This window comes from Cervus elaphus, chromosome 27, assembly GCF_910594005.1.
Source record: "Cervus elaphus chromosome 27, mCerEla1.1, whole genome shotgun sequence".
Lineage (NCBI taxonomy): Eukaryota > Metazoa > Chordata > Mammalia > Artiodactyla > Cervidae > Cervus > Cervus elaphus.
Window position 1 is genome coordinate 37,426,082 of NC_057841.1, and position 14,301 is coordinate 37,440,382.

Sequence of the window (14,301 nt, forward strand, 5' to 3'; positions counted from 1 at the left end):
AGAAATACAGAGAACAAATATTTGGTTACCAAAGGGGAAAGGAGGAGGGCAGGATAAGGAGTTTGGGATTAACAGATACACACTACTATATATAAAATAGATAAACAACAGGACCTACTGTATAGCACAGGGAACTGTATTCAATTTCTTAAAATAACCTATAATGGAAAAGAATCTAAAAAGAATATATATATATATATATATATATATATATATATATATATAACTGAATCACCTTGCTGTACATCTGAAAATAACACAACATTGTAAATCGACTATACTTCAATAGGAAAAAAAAAGAATGCAAGGTAGAAACCTTGCCTAAGTTTTTAACGGGCTACCCTGCAGAATTCAGACTCAAGACTGCAACATCAACTCATAACCTGAGTAACCAGCTCGCTGGCCTGCCATGTGGATTTCAGACTCGCCAGCCCCCACAATAATCCTGTGAGTTAATTCCTTAAAATAAATATCTATAGGTAAGTAGATGGATAGATGGATATCCACACACAGAAACGTTTATGTTTGTATGTGTATAAACACATACATATGGTTTCCTTTCTCTGGAGAATCCTGACCAAAAAATGGAGAATGAATGAATGATGCTGTTCTTAGCTGCACACAGAAATTAGAGAGCAACTAATTTAGTAACTATCTCATGAAGGCCCCGTGCTAGCTAGCCCCATGGTCAGAGATGCAAACTCTGCTCTTCCCGTCACAAAGCTGAAATTAAGTGAGGCTTCAAGGCCATCAGGTAATATTGCTTTTTCTTTTCTTTTTTTTTTTTTTGGTGGAGCCATGGCATGCAGGATCTTAGTTCCCTGACCAGGGATTGAACCTGTGTCCCCTGCAGTGGAAGCGCAGAGTCCTAACCACTAGACCACAAAGGAAATCTGCTCTTCTCCTTGAAGAAAGGACACTTCAGCCTGAGAGGTTAAGTAACCTGGCCAAGCCACAGAGCTGGTGTGTGGAGTCAGGGTTTTAACCCACGTTTGCATGACTCAAAAGTCCACAGTCTTTCCACTTCATTGCACCCCTGACTTACCTATAACATCATGAAAGTCAAAAGGAGAAGCTTCAGGAAAAATGGAGTGAGTCCTAGTGTCAAATGCTTCAAAGAGGTCAAGGGAGGCGGACTAAACCGGAAGCAGCTCCCTCCACCACCCTGATCCTAGATACAACCACCAACCAACAGCTTCTCACTGTCAGTTCCAAAATAAAAGACTCTCTCAACTGTTTGTGAAGGAAAGGAGACATCTTTGGGAATTTCTCCTAGAAGGACCCAACTGGAAATTCCACCACTGAAGCTAGTGGAATTAAAAAGTCAGAAATGTCTGTTGTAGACTCAAGTCAAAATGTAAGTGGGAGAATAGAATTTTTTAAGAAGTCCTACAAAAGTACAAAGAATAATAAGCATGTAAGAGAGAGAAAAATAGGGTAAGAGTTATAGAAACGTTAAATATTGTGTAATCATGCAGTGTGTTCCACAGGGACCAATGAGTGATAGGAAATACACAGCAGATGCTCTCAGTGTGATTCTCCATGAATAAGATGCCTTGTGTTCTCAAAATATAGGGTGCTATGAACTAAACAGGGCTTCCCTGGTTAGCTCAGTGGTGAAGAACCCACCTGCCAATGCAGGAGACCCTGGGTCAGAAGATCCCCTGGAGGAGGAAATGGAAGCCCACTTCAGTATTCTGCCCTGGAAAACCCCATGGACAGAGGACCCTGGTGGGCTACAGTCCATGAGGTCACAAAAGAGTTGGACACGACTGAGTGACTAAACAGCAACAACGATGAACTAAGCAGAGTGAGTTTACAAAGTTCATTCAACAAGAGTCATCACTCTCACCCAGCCAGCCCAGTCACTGGTCATTGCCCAGCTGATTGGAGCCAGAGATCTCCGCTCTTCCAGATTCAACAAGAGGAGAGCATGAAGAATGCAGTCTCTTATTTACAAGCTGTGAGGCCTGCAAAAACTCTGCAGCGTCTATCTCTCCATTTGGTGATAAGTGATCTCCAGGGGCTCAGAGAGGGAAACTGTTTGGGTTTGCAAGTGTAGGTGTTTGTCCCGATTTCCTGCTCTCACAATGCTCTCATTTATTCCAGCAAATGCAGCCTGATGATTCACTGGAGACCAACTGTCATTTCTGCAGCTCCTTGGAGGTAACTCAGAGCTGGTGTTTGGGGTGTATGTAGATTGGCCCAAGTCTCAATAGCTTGTTAATTCCTAAACTGATGAATGAAGCAATGCTCAGAGTAGGAAGAAGTTGCCAGACTCTGCCAAAAGCCAAGCTTTTGCTCACAGTGTTTGGTTCTCGAGTTTCATTCTACGATCTCTCAGCCTAGCCCAGAGCCAGGGCTATTGAACAAGGAATCTGGAAATCCAGGTTCCATATCAATTTGCAGGATTTAACCTCTTGAGACTCAAGTTTCCTCAGCAGGACCTCACCAAGGTCCCTTCCATCTCTAAAGTTAAATGAACCCATGATTTAAACAAACAAGTGCACTTATGTATTTCCTCGATCAGACAACACCAAGAATAGGGGTCTCCCATCAACACCCAATACACCAGCCATGCAAGTAAAAACTGTATCTTCTCCCAGAAAATGCAAGAGAAGCAAATGAAAATTCAGAATGAATTTCAGAATTCAGAAAAATTCTGGGAAACAAGCTTAATATACTTTTAGTATACCTAAAGACCAATGAGACGAGTTATACTAACATCAAAAAGTGTGAAACATCTTCCACACTTCCCTTGAAATAAACTTCCCTTGAAATATACACAAAATCTACATGAAGAAAAGTTTAAAATGCTGATGAGTATTTAAAGAAAATACTTAAACAAATGAAAACACACACTTCATTTTGGACCAGAAGACTTAACAAAATAAGATATTGATTCTCTCAAAATTAATTTCAAATTTTAATATTATCCCAATAAAACACCAATGGGATTTTTAACTGAACAAAATGGTTCTAAATGGTTCTATTTTTCTATGAAAAATAAATAAGCAAAAATAGTGATCAAATTCTTATTGCTTAAGAGATTAATAAGAATGGGCTAGCCCTCTAACTATACTGAAAGGTACAATAGTCAAAACATTTCATACCAAAGAATGAATAAATTAACGACACAGAATAGAAAAATCCAGAAATAAACCCAAATATATATAAAAATTTTTATGTTAAATATATATTCACATAAGAGTTTATATACATATGTATACATATACACATACAAGAATACATATACATATGAGAATCTACATTTTTTTTCAATTCCCATTTTGAATCAGTGGGAGGTACATGGGATTATTCAGGAAATGATGCTGGGACAATTAAGTTGCCATTTGGAAAAACATAGGTTAAATATATGTATACTCTACATGTCACAAACAACCAAAAACAAAAATTCCAAATGAAAATCCCAAAAGCAAAAATACAAAAGTCCTAGAAGAAAACATGAGATTTTAAAAAACAATCTCAACAGTGCAGACAGTTTTCGCAAATATTATACAAAATTGCAAACTCAGAAAAAGTTGATAAACTGAATTACCGTTTTTTAAAAATCCTGATTCTTTTAAAAACATAAAGTCAAATGAAAAACCAGGAATAAATATCTTTAAAGTATATTTTAGGCAAGAAGCTAATTTCCTTCTGGCAAAGAACTTCTCGAATCAATGAGATAAATAACCCATTAGAAAAAAGAAGTAAAAAGAGCTAAAGAATATGAACAGAATTGAGAAGAGTTCACACAAAAGGAAATACACCTGGCTCTTATCATAAGAAAAGATGTTCAACCTCAGTCACAGTAAGATAAATGCAAAACAAAGCTCGGGGATAGTAAACGGACAAAAACCAGAATGTTTGATAACAGGCTCATTTGACTAAGGTAAAAAAGGGCACTCAAAATTGCCCATGAGATTGCAAATAGGAAAAACCCCTAAGAGTAATTTGGCAATATCTATAAAAATTTTATAGGTAGAGATATCCCTTGACTCAATAATGCCACTTCTAGAAGCTGATCTTGTAGGTATATTTGCATAGGAGTGAAATGACACAGATATGGGATAGTTATTGCAACATTGCTTAAAAAGCAAATGATTGGAAACAAATGTTCTTCAGGAGGGTGCTGATTAAATAATGAACTACTCAGACATACTAAGTAAAAAAAGCAAAATGCAAAGCAATGTGTATAGTACACTACCACATGTGTAAAAAAAAATGACTATTATAATGCGTGTGTATGCATGGATAGTTAATGTGCATAATCAATGCAAGAAATAAGTTGTATCTAGTACAGGAACTGAGTATCGGGAGAAGAGATAAAAGAAGGGCAATTGTTTTTCACTGTATTCCCACTTATAACATTTTACTTTTACACTATTCAAGAAGTTTCGATGAACACAAAGGCCCCCAAACTGGAGATTCTTCAGCCTTCCACGACCTGCAGAATCAGATTCTCTGGGGCAGGAATCAGGGACTGCAATTCTAACAAGCACTGTGTGTGATTCTTGGGCAGAGAAGTTTGAGAAGCCCCAACGGATAACATCACTGGAAACGCAAGTTATCAAAATAATAATAGCAACAGTGATGTAAGCAGTAATGAACACTTCTTTGGAAAGATAAAGTCCAAAACACCACTGCCAAAATCTTGCACAAGCTTTCCTGAAAAAAAGAAAAAAAATTCTTTGGCACAGCCAAGCATAAAAAGAGTTTACTCCATGACAAATTATTCCCTGTTCTCTCTGGTGTTCGGCTTTAACCACTGTTAATCCTTTCACTAGCTTTTAATACTTTAGCAAAATGCTTTACTCTCATCTTTTGAGCTAGGTAAGAACATAACAAGCCTCACTTGAAATTACATGAAAAGGAGAGAAGTGAAATATTCAAAGACAGCACACCTCCCAATTCACCAACTTTTCAGCTAACAACTATGCACTTTCCGTGTTCTAAAGAAACTGCCGACTGGGAGAAAGGAAGAAGCGTGTACATTCAATAGATTTCTTCAGTCTAGGCATGTCTGTGTTGCAAAGCACAATTGTGTATTTCTGAGATGCTAGAGGGGAGGGCAAGGGCATAGCCTCAGGTTTCACACCGTTTTGGCTCCTCCTCGGTGTTCAGTTTCTTCCCCTTTAAATCAAGATGAAAAAACAGTATGCTGGGGGTGATTAGGAGCTCCAGAGCCAGACGGCCTGGGTTCAATTCCCAGTTCTGCCACTGTGTAACTTTGGGCAAGTTACTTAACTTCTCTGTGGCTCGGCAGACACAACTGTAAAATGGGGATAGCACCACCTCATTCACTTGGCATGGGAATTAGCTATGTTGATATAGGTGCAGCACTTTGTATAGAAACTGGTAAGTGCTGGATATATACCTGTAATTACTATTTCAGAGAAGTCGTAGACTGTCAAGTGGTAAAGAGACAGGGAAGAGAAATCTGTAATAGCTAAAAAGACACAGAAGGCAAACAACAATGAAAAGCTGGTTATTTCCAAGAAATAAAAACCCAACTACAAGATACTGAAGCAATGGGCCAAGCAAAGCAAAGCTGTTTTTTCCTTGTTCGGCTGATGCTCGGTGGCCAGACCTTTCCATTTTCCGGTCTGGGTCTGTATCACTGGATAAGTTTTATATCAGGAGCCTCCAACTCAGCAGGTCTGGCATTAGGGGGTGGCAGGACCTCTTATCGAGCCCCTGTGCCCATGAACATGACCAGGATCGCCACCCTCAGTGTCCCCAAAGGCAACAAGAGGACTTGACCTCCACAGAAAAACCTGAGGTGACAAGGAGCCTGGAAGAGCTCTAAAGGAATTCCAAATCCACCAGCTTCCCTGGTCATGGACTCTGGGAGCCCAGACCGGACCGCAGGCCCACCATGGCCTCATTGCAAATAATCTGCACATGGGATTGTGGGCAGAAAAAGCAGATGGAAGGGACCCCCCAAGACCACACTGCCTGCTTTCTCCATTTTATGGTTGCTGTGGAGACTGAGGTTCAGAAAGAGGAAACGACCCACCCCAAAGTTCAGCAATACCTAGATGATTATCTCACCACAGGGACCACTGATGACTGAAAATAGAAGCCCTTCTACTAATTAAGCATTATTTCATCTTTAATTGTCATATTTTAGCCATTCTTAAAAAAAAAGAATAAGTATTCTTATTACTATGCATAATAAGTATCTCATTAAAATAATGACATCAACCATCAAGCTAGCCCTTCCCTGTAATGACTGCTGAGCAGGGGGCATGGTGATGTATCAGCTGTCTTGCTAGTTCTCCAGGGCAGACTGCAGAGATGCTGCACAATGCCCGGAGGGGTCACCACTCTGACCCGAGTCTCAGAGCCGCCTCTCCATCATCCTAGCTTCCCTTTTGAAGCTATTTGGGACTACCAAGCATAATTTACTTATCCAAAGTTCCTACAAACTTACTTAGACTCTCGGCCTAATATCCTATAGTTGAACCAACTGAAAACATGACTCCTTTCACATTTGACTCCTTTCAAACCACCACATGACTCCTTTCCTCTGCAGGTCCAGACAGTTATCACCTTGACCATGACCCACTGGCCCCTTCCCCAGAGACCATAGCATAGAGGTCTGCTCAGAACCCAGCTCCAGCTAAAGGTTCAGCCACCCAGAATCCAACCTGGAGTTTCAACTGACCAAAGCTGCAGATACCAAATTTTTACCCTCAGACTATGTTTTGAAAGATCTGGACTAGCAAGTTGATTAGTATTTGTTTCTCCTTTTAAATAACCCAAGTCACATCCAATAGTCCATCAGAGCGTCCAAACAACAGAAGGCAACCAGTGTCGCCAAACTGACTTGCTATTTCAACTCAGAACACTGCATTTTAATTATTCTGAGCTGCCTTGTTCTGAAAGAACATTTGATCTCTGCTCTGACCTCCCACCCTCTGTCCACACACCTTCTCAGAGTCACAGGGATCCAAAGACCCCGGTGGACAATGCAGGTAGACACTAGAGCCACCACCCTGCCACAAATGGAGAGCAGCCTGGAATACGGCTGAGCCAAAGGCTGACTGTATTGCCCTCCCATCAGTCAAATTTATCTCTGATCTGAACCTACAGCAAATTTCCAAGGACTGGGGAAAACATTTCCCATGAGCAAGAAGTTAATTTATTTGCAGGGGAAAATGAATGGCTCCCTCCATAGGCACCGGGAAACAACATGAAGTGACCCTGAAGACAGACCCCAGACAGAGCCCTCAGTTATGTAAGATGGCCTAAACTCAGCCAAGGGTGACAGAGGACATAAATTTTGCGATGCTCAGTAAGGGGGTCTGAGGATTCTTTAAACTGAAGCGCACCTTGTATTTAAATATACTCCCTAGTGAGAAATGACTTGGGTTTTGTAGGTTATACTCTAGGGGAGAGTGCTGAATTTGTGTACTTAGAAGAAATTATCAAACGTCTGCTTTAGACAATTACACGTAAGCAAGTTATCACTGAAAAGGCCAGATTAGAGGAGTCCGCTGTGTTAGGACAGGTTACAAGAAGCCCTCTCCCTGTCTTTCTGCCCCTTATATTTCATGAACTCCTTCCCTTTGTGTGTGTGTGTGTGTGTGTTTAAAAAGAAGCAGCACTTTAGAAACTAACTGGTATCTTAGGATTAGAAGGAGCAATATTTGAGACCATCCTCAGAAAAAAAAAAAAAAGACCCTCTGGAAGACTCTAAGAAAAATTCATTTTCCAATCAAAGCATATTAACTTGAACATCTCCCAACCCTCCAGAAAGCACTCAAGGTAATGAGAACCGTAAGAGGAGGAAGGGGGAAAAGAATGAGCCAGTGGGGGTAATTCTCTTCTGCTGTCAGACCATACCAGTTCTACAAAACAATCAGCCGAAACCAGACTGGTATTTCTGAAGCGTCCATCTCTGCCACCAGCCACCTGGGCTGAGGGCGGGCAGGGGGAATCCCTCACTCCACTCTGCCCCACTTTGTTCAAAAGTGCAGGTAAGCCAAGGGACACAACTCTCACTGATCATAAACTTCAGGTACCCACATGGAGTGAAAGTGAAAAGTGAAAGTTGTTCAATCGTGTCAGACTCTTTGCCACCCCATGGGCTATACAGTCCATGGAATTCTCCAGGCCAGAATACTGGAATGGGTAGACTTTCCCTTCTCTAGGGGATCTTCCCAACCCAGGGATCAAACCCAAGTCTTATGCATTGCAGGGGGATTCTTTACCAGCTGAGCCACAAGGGAAGCCCAAGAATACTGGAGTGGGTAGCGCTCCATTTGGAGAAGTACCATATGGAGTGAGGCATAAGTAGCACCATATGTAGTGAGGCATCCAAAACACTCATGCACTGCTAAGAGCTCACGCCCTTCCTTCAGTGTCAGAGTTCACACCGTGCCGGTTATGCACCAGACACTTCACATGGATTATCTCAGTCCTATGAGTTATATGTGTATGTATGTTAAGTCGCTTCAGTCACATCCCTATGGACTGTAGCCCACCAGGCTTCTCTGTCCGTGGGACTTCCCAGGCCAGATTACTGGAGTGGGTTGCCATTCCCTCCTCCAGGGGATCTTCCCGACCCAGGGATCAAACCCGCATCTCTTATGTCTCCTGCGTTGGCAGGCAGGTTCTTTACCACTAGCGCCACAACATGCTTTATGTTATGAGGAAAATGAAAGCTAGGTAGCTTGTCCAAGGTCACCAAGCTCTCCTTGCAGAGCAGGGACTTGAAACCTCGTGGTCTCACTCCAGACCTCACTCTCTTAACCACTGTCCCCGCCCATCATAGGGTATCAGGGTACAAACGAGCTTCACTGCCTTTTCCCCACATACATCCCAGGCCTGCATCTGACTTCCAGCAACACCCCACCACAAAAGACTTCCCTTCTCCTGGTTCAGACTGGACTCCACAGACAGGCTGTAATCAGTACATCATTTACAAAGGCGTCATGTTTAGGGAGCCAAAATGAAAGGCCATCATTTTGTATTGTCAAACAGCCTCCCAATTGAAACTCATGGTGCAATGTAGAAAAAGAGAGGCTACTCAAACCATTTTCTATCTTCTGCTGAGTATAAAGACTTTAACTTCACATGAGCTTAGAGATGTCACCACACTCTGTAAAAGGGAGGAACTAGGAAAGAAATCCTGTCTCTGGACCACAGAGTATATTTCATTCAGTGGAAAAGAAACTCTGGATTTTTTCAATGTTTTTAAGCCTTGATCCTAAACAGAATGTTTGTAATTGCAGATAATGTTATATAATACTGGGTCTTTTTCACTTATAAAATTGTCCTCAATGCAATCAAAGTGGAAACTTGACTCCATGTGGCAACTTCAGATGAATCAAGGTATAAAGCAGCTCCAAGAGGAGAATTCATTGAAAGTCTGTAAGACCATTTGCAAATATCACATGTACTTGCTTTATATGAATGTCTAAAGCCATACACAGTATCAAAATGAAACTATAAGGGAAGGAATTCACTGTACAGAAGACAAAACAATACCCTTTTTATTTTTAAAACTCTGGTGAAATAGGTTTCCATATGACATCCCATTTTTTAAAAAATTAACGTAAACCAACCTGCCTGTGGGTTAGTCACACTATAGAGACTTCATCATGGTGTGTACAGATGCCTAAAGTATTTACAAATGTTATCTGTTAGGTAGTAAAGTTTTGTTGCCATTTTTCCAGCACATATTCCACAGTAAAATAAAGGGGAGATACTGATGTTCTTATACAAAAATTCTTAACAATTGGATAAAGGCAATTTACCTGAGAGAAGATTTGTTCTTGAAATATTTTTTTCACAACTGGAAATATAGAAATGGGATGTAGTTGTAAAAGAAGCATAAGAATGTCTAAGTTTACATTTTCTTCTTTTAAATTATTTAAGTACCATTAAGTTAAAATGTTTACATTCATTATAAAAAATGTTGTTAAATCTTTTATGCAAATGATTTAACACTGATTGCTGCAACGCAAATTGCACTTTTTAAAAAAATTATTGTTTACATGGAAGAAAAATATCTTTTGTTTGCTACCCTGTTTACAAATTCGGACTGACTTCGGGTCAGTCGCACAATGTGAACTTTGAGAAACGTCAGTCACAGTGTATGTTACAGTTACGATGCAGTCCTGCAAACTGAGTGATATTTTTGAAGAGACCTCAAGAACCGACTCAGCCTCCGGAGGTGTGTACCAAACGAAGGATCTTCTCCATGAACTCGTGGGAAATCAGGGAAGGGGGCTGTGGAAAAGGGGCGGAGAAATTCTGGAATAACCAAAACTGATCAGAAGAAGCACATGATTTGGGGCAATACACATAAAACTTTGGTTTAAAAATCTCTTTCGATATTCCATGGCAGGCAAGGCCCCGGGCGTAGTTCCGGTTTCTGCATGTGTCACGATAGACATCCAATCCCCTGGCCGACCCAGAGACCAGTTGCCTGGAAGTGGCCCCCGTGGCCAGGGAGACTGTGGGCTGCCCCGGTCCTTCCCTGGAGAGGCGGTCCCTCTTCTCCCTGGGTCTTCAAGACAGGGTCTCGGGGGCAAGGCAGAGCAAGCCTCTCGGGAGATTCATCTCTTTCAAATAAAGGCACAGAAATCATGTATCAGAGGAAGAAGTCTGGTCAGCATCCTCGGCCCAGTCCGGACTGCTTGCCAAGAGGATCCATGAAGGCGATCCCACGGGCCGGCAGCGTCCTCCTCTGGTCCCCGCGGCCGCTCAGGCCAGGGCCAGGGCGCACCAGGAATCCTGCCTCACCGACGACGTGACTTCGGCCGGCGAGGCCAGGCTGACGCCGATGTACAGCCCGTCTTGACCTGAGTACTTTAGCTCGCTGTTCTCGGGGTTGGTGCTGTCCCCGGCACCGGACATCACCGAGCCGCCTGCCTGGTGGAAGAGGGGGATGGAGAGAAGGAGAGAGATAGTTACCAATAAATGTGTCAGGCAGGGCTTCCCTGGGGGCTCAGTGGTAAAGAATCCACCGCCACTGCAGGAGACGCGGGTTCGATTCCTGATCCAGGAAGATCCCACTTGCAGCGGAGCAACTAAGACTGTGCACCTCAACTACTGAGCCTGTGCTCTAGAGCCGGGAGCCAAAACTCCTGAACCCCACGTGCCCCAGAGCCTCTGTTCCACAGCAAGAGAAGCCACCGCAACGAGGAGCCCAAGCACCACAACTAGAGAGTAGCTGTCGCTCATCTCAACTATAGAAAAGCCCATGCAGCAATAAAAAAAATAATCAAAAACATATTAAATTATTATTTTTTAAAAATATGTCAGGGAGAGACAATCGAGATGGTTAGACTAGCAGGCAGAGCTGCTCACTGGGCGGTGAGATGCCCTTGACCCAACCCTGGTGATTTTCAGCTCTTAGAATCAGCCTCCTGCTCATGTTATTAACTCATGGCAGGAACCACCCAGCAAGATTTGCATGGACACAGGTAGGAAGGGGAACTGGAGGCAGCCTATTTGTAAAAAGTGCCAAATGCTCAGATCTCTGACAGTGAAACAAACCACACCACGTAGGTCCACAGGCCCTAAGGATGCCCGCACATTCTAATCTCTGCAAAAGAGAAAGTGCAGAGCACTGCATGGACGCGCGCGCACGCGCACACGCACACACACACACACACACACACACACACACACACACACACAGAGCAGAACCATGAGGCTTAGCAGTTCTATTAAAGTCTAAGAAGGGAAAGATACATAGTTCAGCAAGGCCTGATAAATGAAATTTTTGGGCACTGACTTCATGGAAAATTAACCCATGCATACACAGGCTTTAATTCTTCCCAAGAAGAACAGATCATGTTTGAAGCAGGCCACATGATAAAGAAAATGCTAGCATCTTATATCTGCCACGATCATGACAATTATTTCTTGAAGCAAAAGGTCATTTTTCTCATTTCATTCCTTCCATCTAAATTAAAATGTCAAATAGCAAATGATATCATTTAGTAAAATCAAATCAAAATAACTAAAATCATGTTTAGATCATGGTTTGAGAATATAGTTGCATTTGGGTTTTTAATCTAATCAAATTCACATACTTTTAAATCACTTTGTCCTCCTTCTAAAGCACTGTAGTTGTTTAGTCATTAAGTCATGTCCAACTCTTTTGGGATCCCACGGACTGTAGCTCAGAAGGCTCCTCTGTCCACGGAATTTTTAAGGCAAGAATACTGGATATGGGTTGCATTTCCTTCTCCAGGGGATCTTCCCAACCCAGGGATCAAACCTGCGTCTCCATCGTCAGGCGAATTCTTTCCCACTGAGCCACCAGAGAAGCCTGGTATTTCTTCTTTTCAGGCTTTCCATAAACTACAGGATATTTGTTTTTCTGACACAGGTAGAACATCTTGCACTTTTCAAAGCATTTTTTTTTTACATTCACAAGCCCATTAAATCCTAAAACATCCATCTGTCTGGCCAAGCTGATGTTACATCCACTTCAGAGAAACACAGGGCACCAGACACAGAACAAATGAATGGAAGTTTCGCAGAGTGTCCCTGGCTCCACTCAGGGGCCTGGAAGTGGATGCAGTCCTACCCTCTCCTCTCCGGAGAAGATCTGGTTTTGTCTCGAACCCTCAGAATAACTGTATGGGGCCGAGAGGCAGGACTGCAGGAAGTCCGACCACGGAACTTCCCTCCAGCCGGACAGACCGAAACCGGCCCCTCCACGGCTAACCAACCCTTCCCCTGCCTGGCCAAAAATGAAGGTGTGTGAAAATCCAGCAACAGCACACCCCACCAAAACTTCTTTTTAAATAACACGAGCTTAAAGATGTAAACAAAGGGCTCTGGGTGCCTAAAAAAAAGGAAGTTTCACAAACTCATTGAGATGTCTAAAATTTAAAGTAGGTTCTTGTGAAATAGTTGAAATAACCCTGTTAAACAAACTAAAGCTATGGATTTACATACACATACAAATATGGTGGCCTTCCCAGGAGGCTCAGGGGTAAACAATCCAACTACAATGCAGGAGATCCTGGTTTGATCCCTGGGTCGGGAAGATCTCCTAGAGGAGGGCATGGCAACCCACTCCAGTATTCCGGCCTGGAGAATTCCATGGACAGAGGAGCTGGGTGGGCTAGAGTCCATGGGGTTGCAAAGAGTCAGACACAACTGAAGCGAATGAGCATGCAAATATGGTGATTCCTTTTAGAAAACCTCAGCTATAAGCAAACTAACCATGGATCCAGACTTAACTCCCAAAGAGATACATAAAAGGATGCTATTCAATTATAAAAGGAGTCTTCATTTTAGAAAAGAGCTATCACACAACTAGCAGAGTGAGGTCCCTTGTACACGATTGTCATACCCAGCTTTATATTACCTACCTATTCTCCGCAAAAAGCATTTTCTTCCCATTTGTCTGACCAATCTCACTTCACCACAGAGTGCTGCTTTCTGGAATGGAGGGGTGAATGAATGGACTGGCCCAGGAAGCAGCTCACCTCAAACGGCCAGACGTGCTGTGCTGTTACGGCAAGTCACAACCAGCAACATCAGCAGGGCACATCAGAGTCAGGCAGTGGGGCCGTGAGCCCCAGACACAGTCGCTCCCAGCTTGGGTGGGGAAACCAGGACAGATACACTCAAAAGTAAGTCCGCTCAACCCCTGTCATGAGTCTGACTGTCTGAGACAGGAAGGTGGAACCAGAGGTCGGAAAAGGAATTGCAAAGAAAGGATACCTGGGGGACAGCCGCAGACAGCCTGCCTGGTGGGACCAGCTCTGGCTTTCCTATTCTACCCTGGTTTCAGCCACCCACCTCCTGAGCCTCCTCCTCAGGAAACCAGCCCTACCTCAAGTATGTTCACGACAATTAAGTGAGCTTATGTTTGCAGACGCGTCAGAAGGCCTTGCCATGTTAAACATTCCTTCAAGGGAAGCTATTGTTGTGGGTAAGGAAAGGGTGTTCAAAATTGGAAGAATGCAGGATGTGGGGAGGCCTGCTTGCAAGACAAGACGGCTGAAAGGGAAGGACATGAAGCAATGAGTCAGAAGAGGCTATGGGAGAGGGAAACTGGAAAGTCTGACCTAGAACTTTCTCAGTTTCCTCACCTGGAAGATAGAAATAAACAGGCAGCTACATCAGGAAATTGTTGCAAGGGTTAAATTAGAATATATAAAGAGAGCCCTTGTCTCTGACAATAGTAAAGACTGAGTATATGCATGCTACTATGAAAAAGTGTTAGTCACTTAGTCGTGTCCCAACTCTTTTCAACCCCATGGACTGTGGTCTCCCTGTAGGGGAACCTGGTGGGCTACAATCCATGGAATTCTC

The 14,301-nt window shown here is 42.8% G+C and overlaps 1 protein-coding gene across 3 annotated transcripts in view; it reads right to left on the bottom strand.

Annotated features, from left to right (window-relative positions):
- Nucleotides 1-9,481: 9,481 nt before the first annotated feature.
- The window catches only part of GATA6 (GATA binding protein 6), a 32,832-nt gene continuing 28,012 nt past the window's right edge, over nt 9,482-14,301 (bottom strand). For all 3 annotated transcript variants that reach the window (XM_043889321.1, XM_043889322.1, XM_043889323.1), the window contains one exon: nt 9,482-10,890. In XM_043889321.1, the coding sequence (XP_043745256.1) occupies nt 10,723-10,890 (168 nt within the window). In that variant the 3' untranslated portion in view covers nt 9,482-10,722. The remainder of the gene's footprint in view (nt 10,891-14,301) is intronic.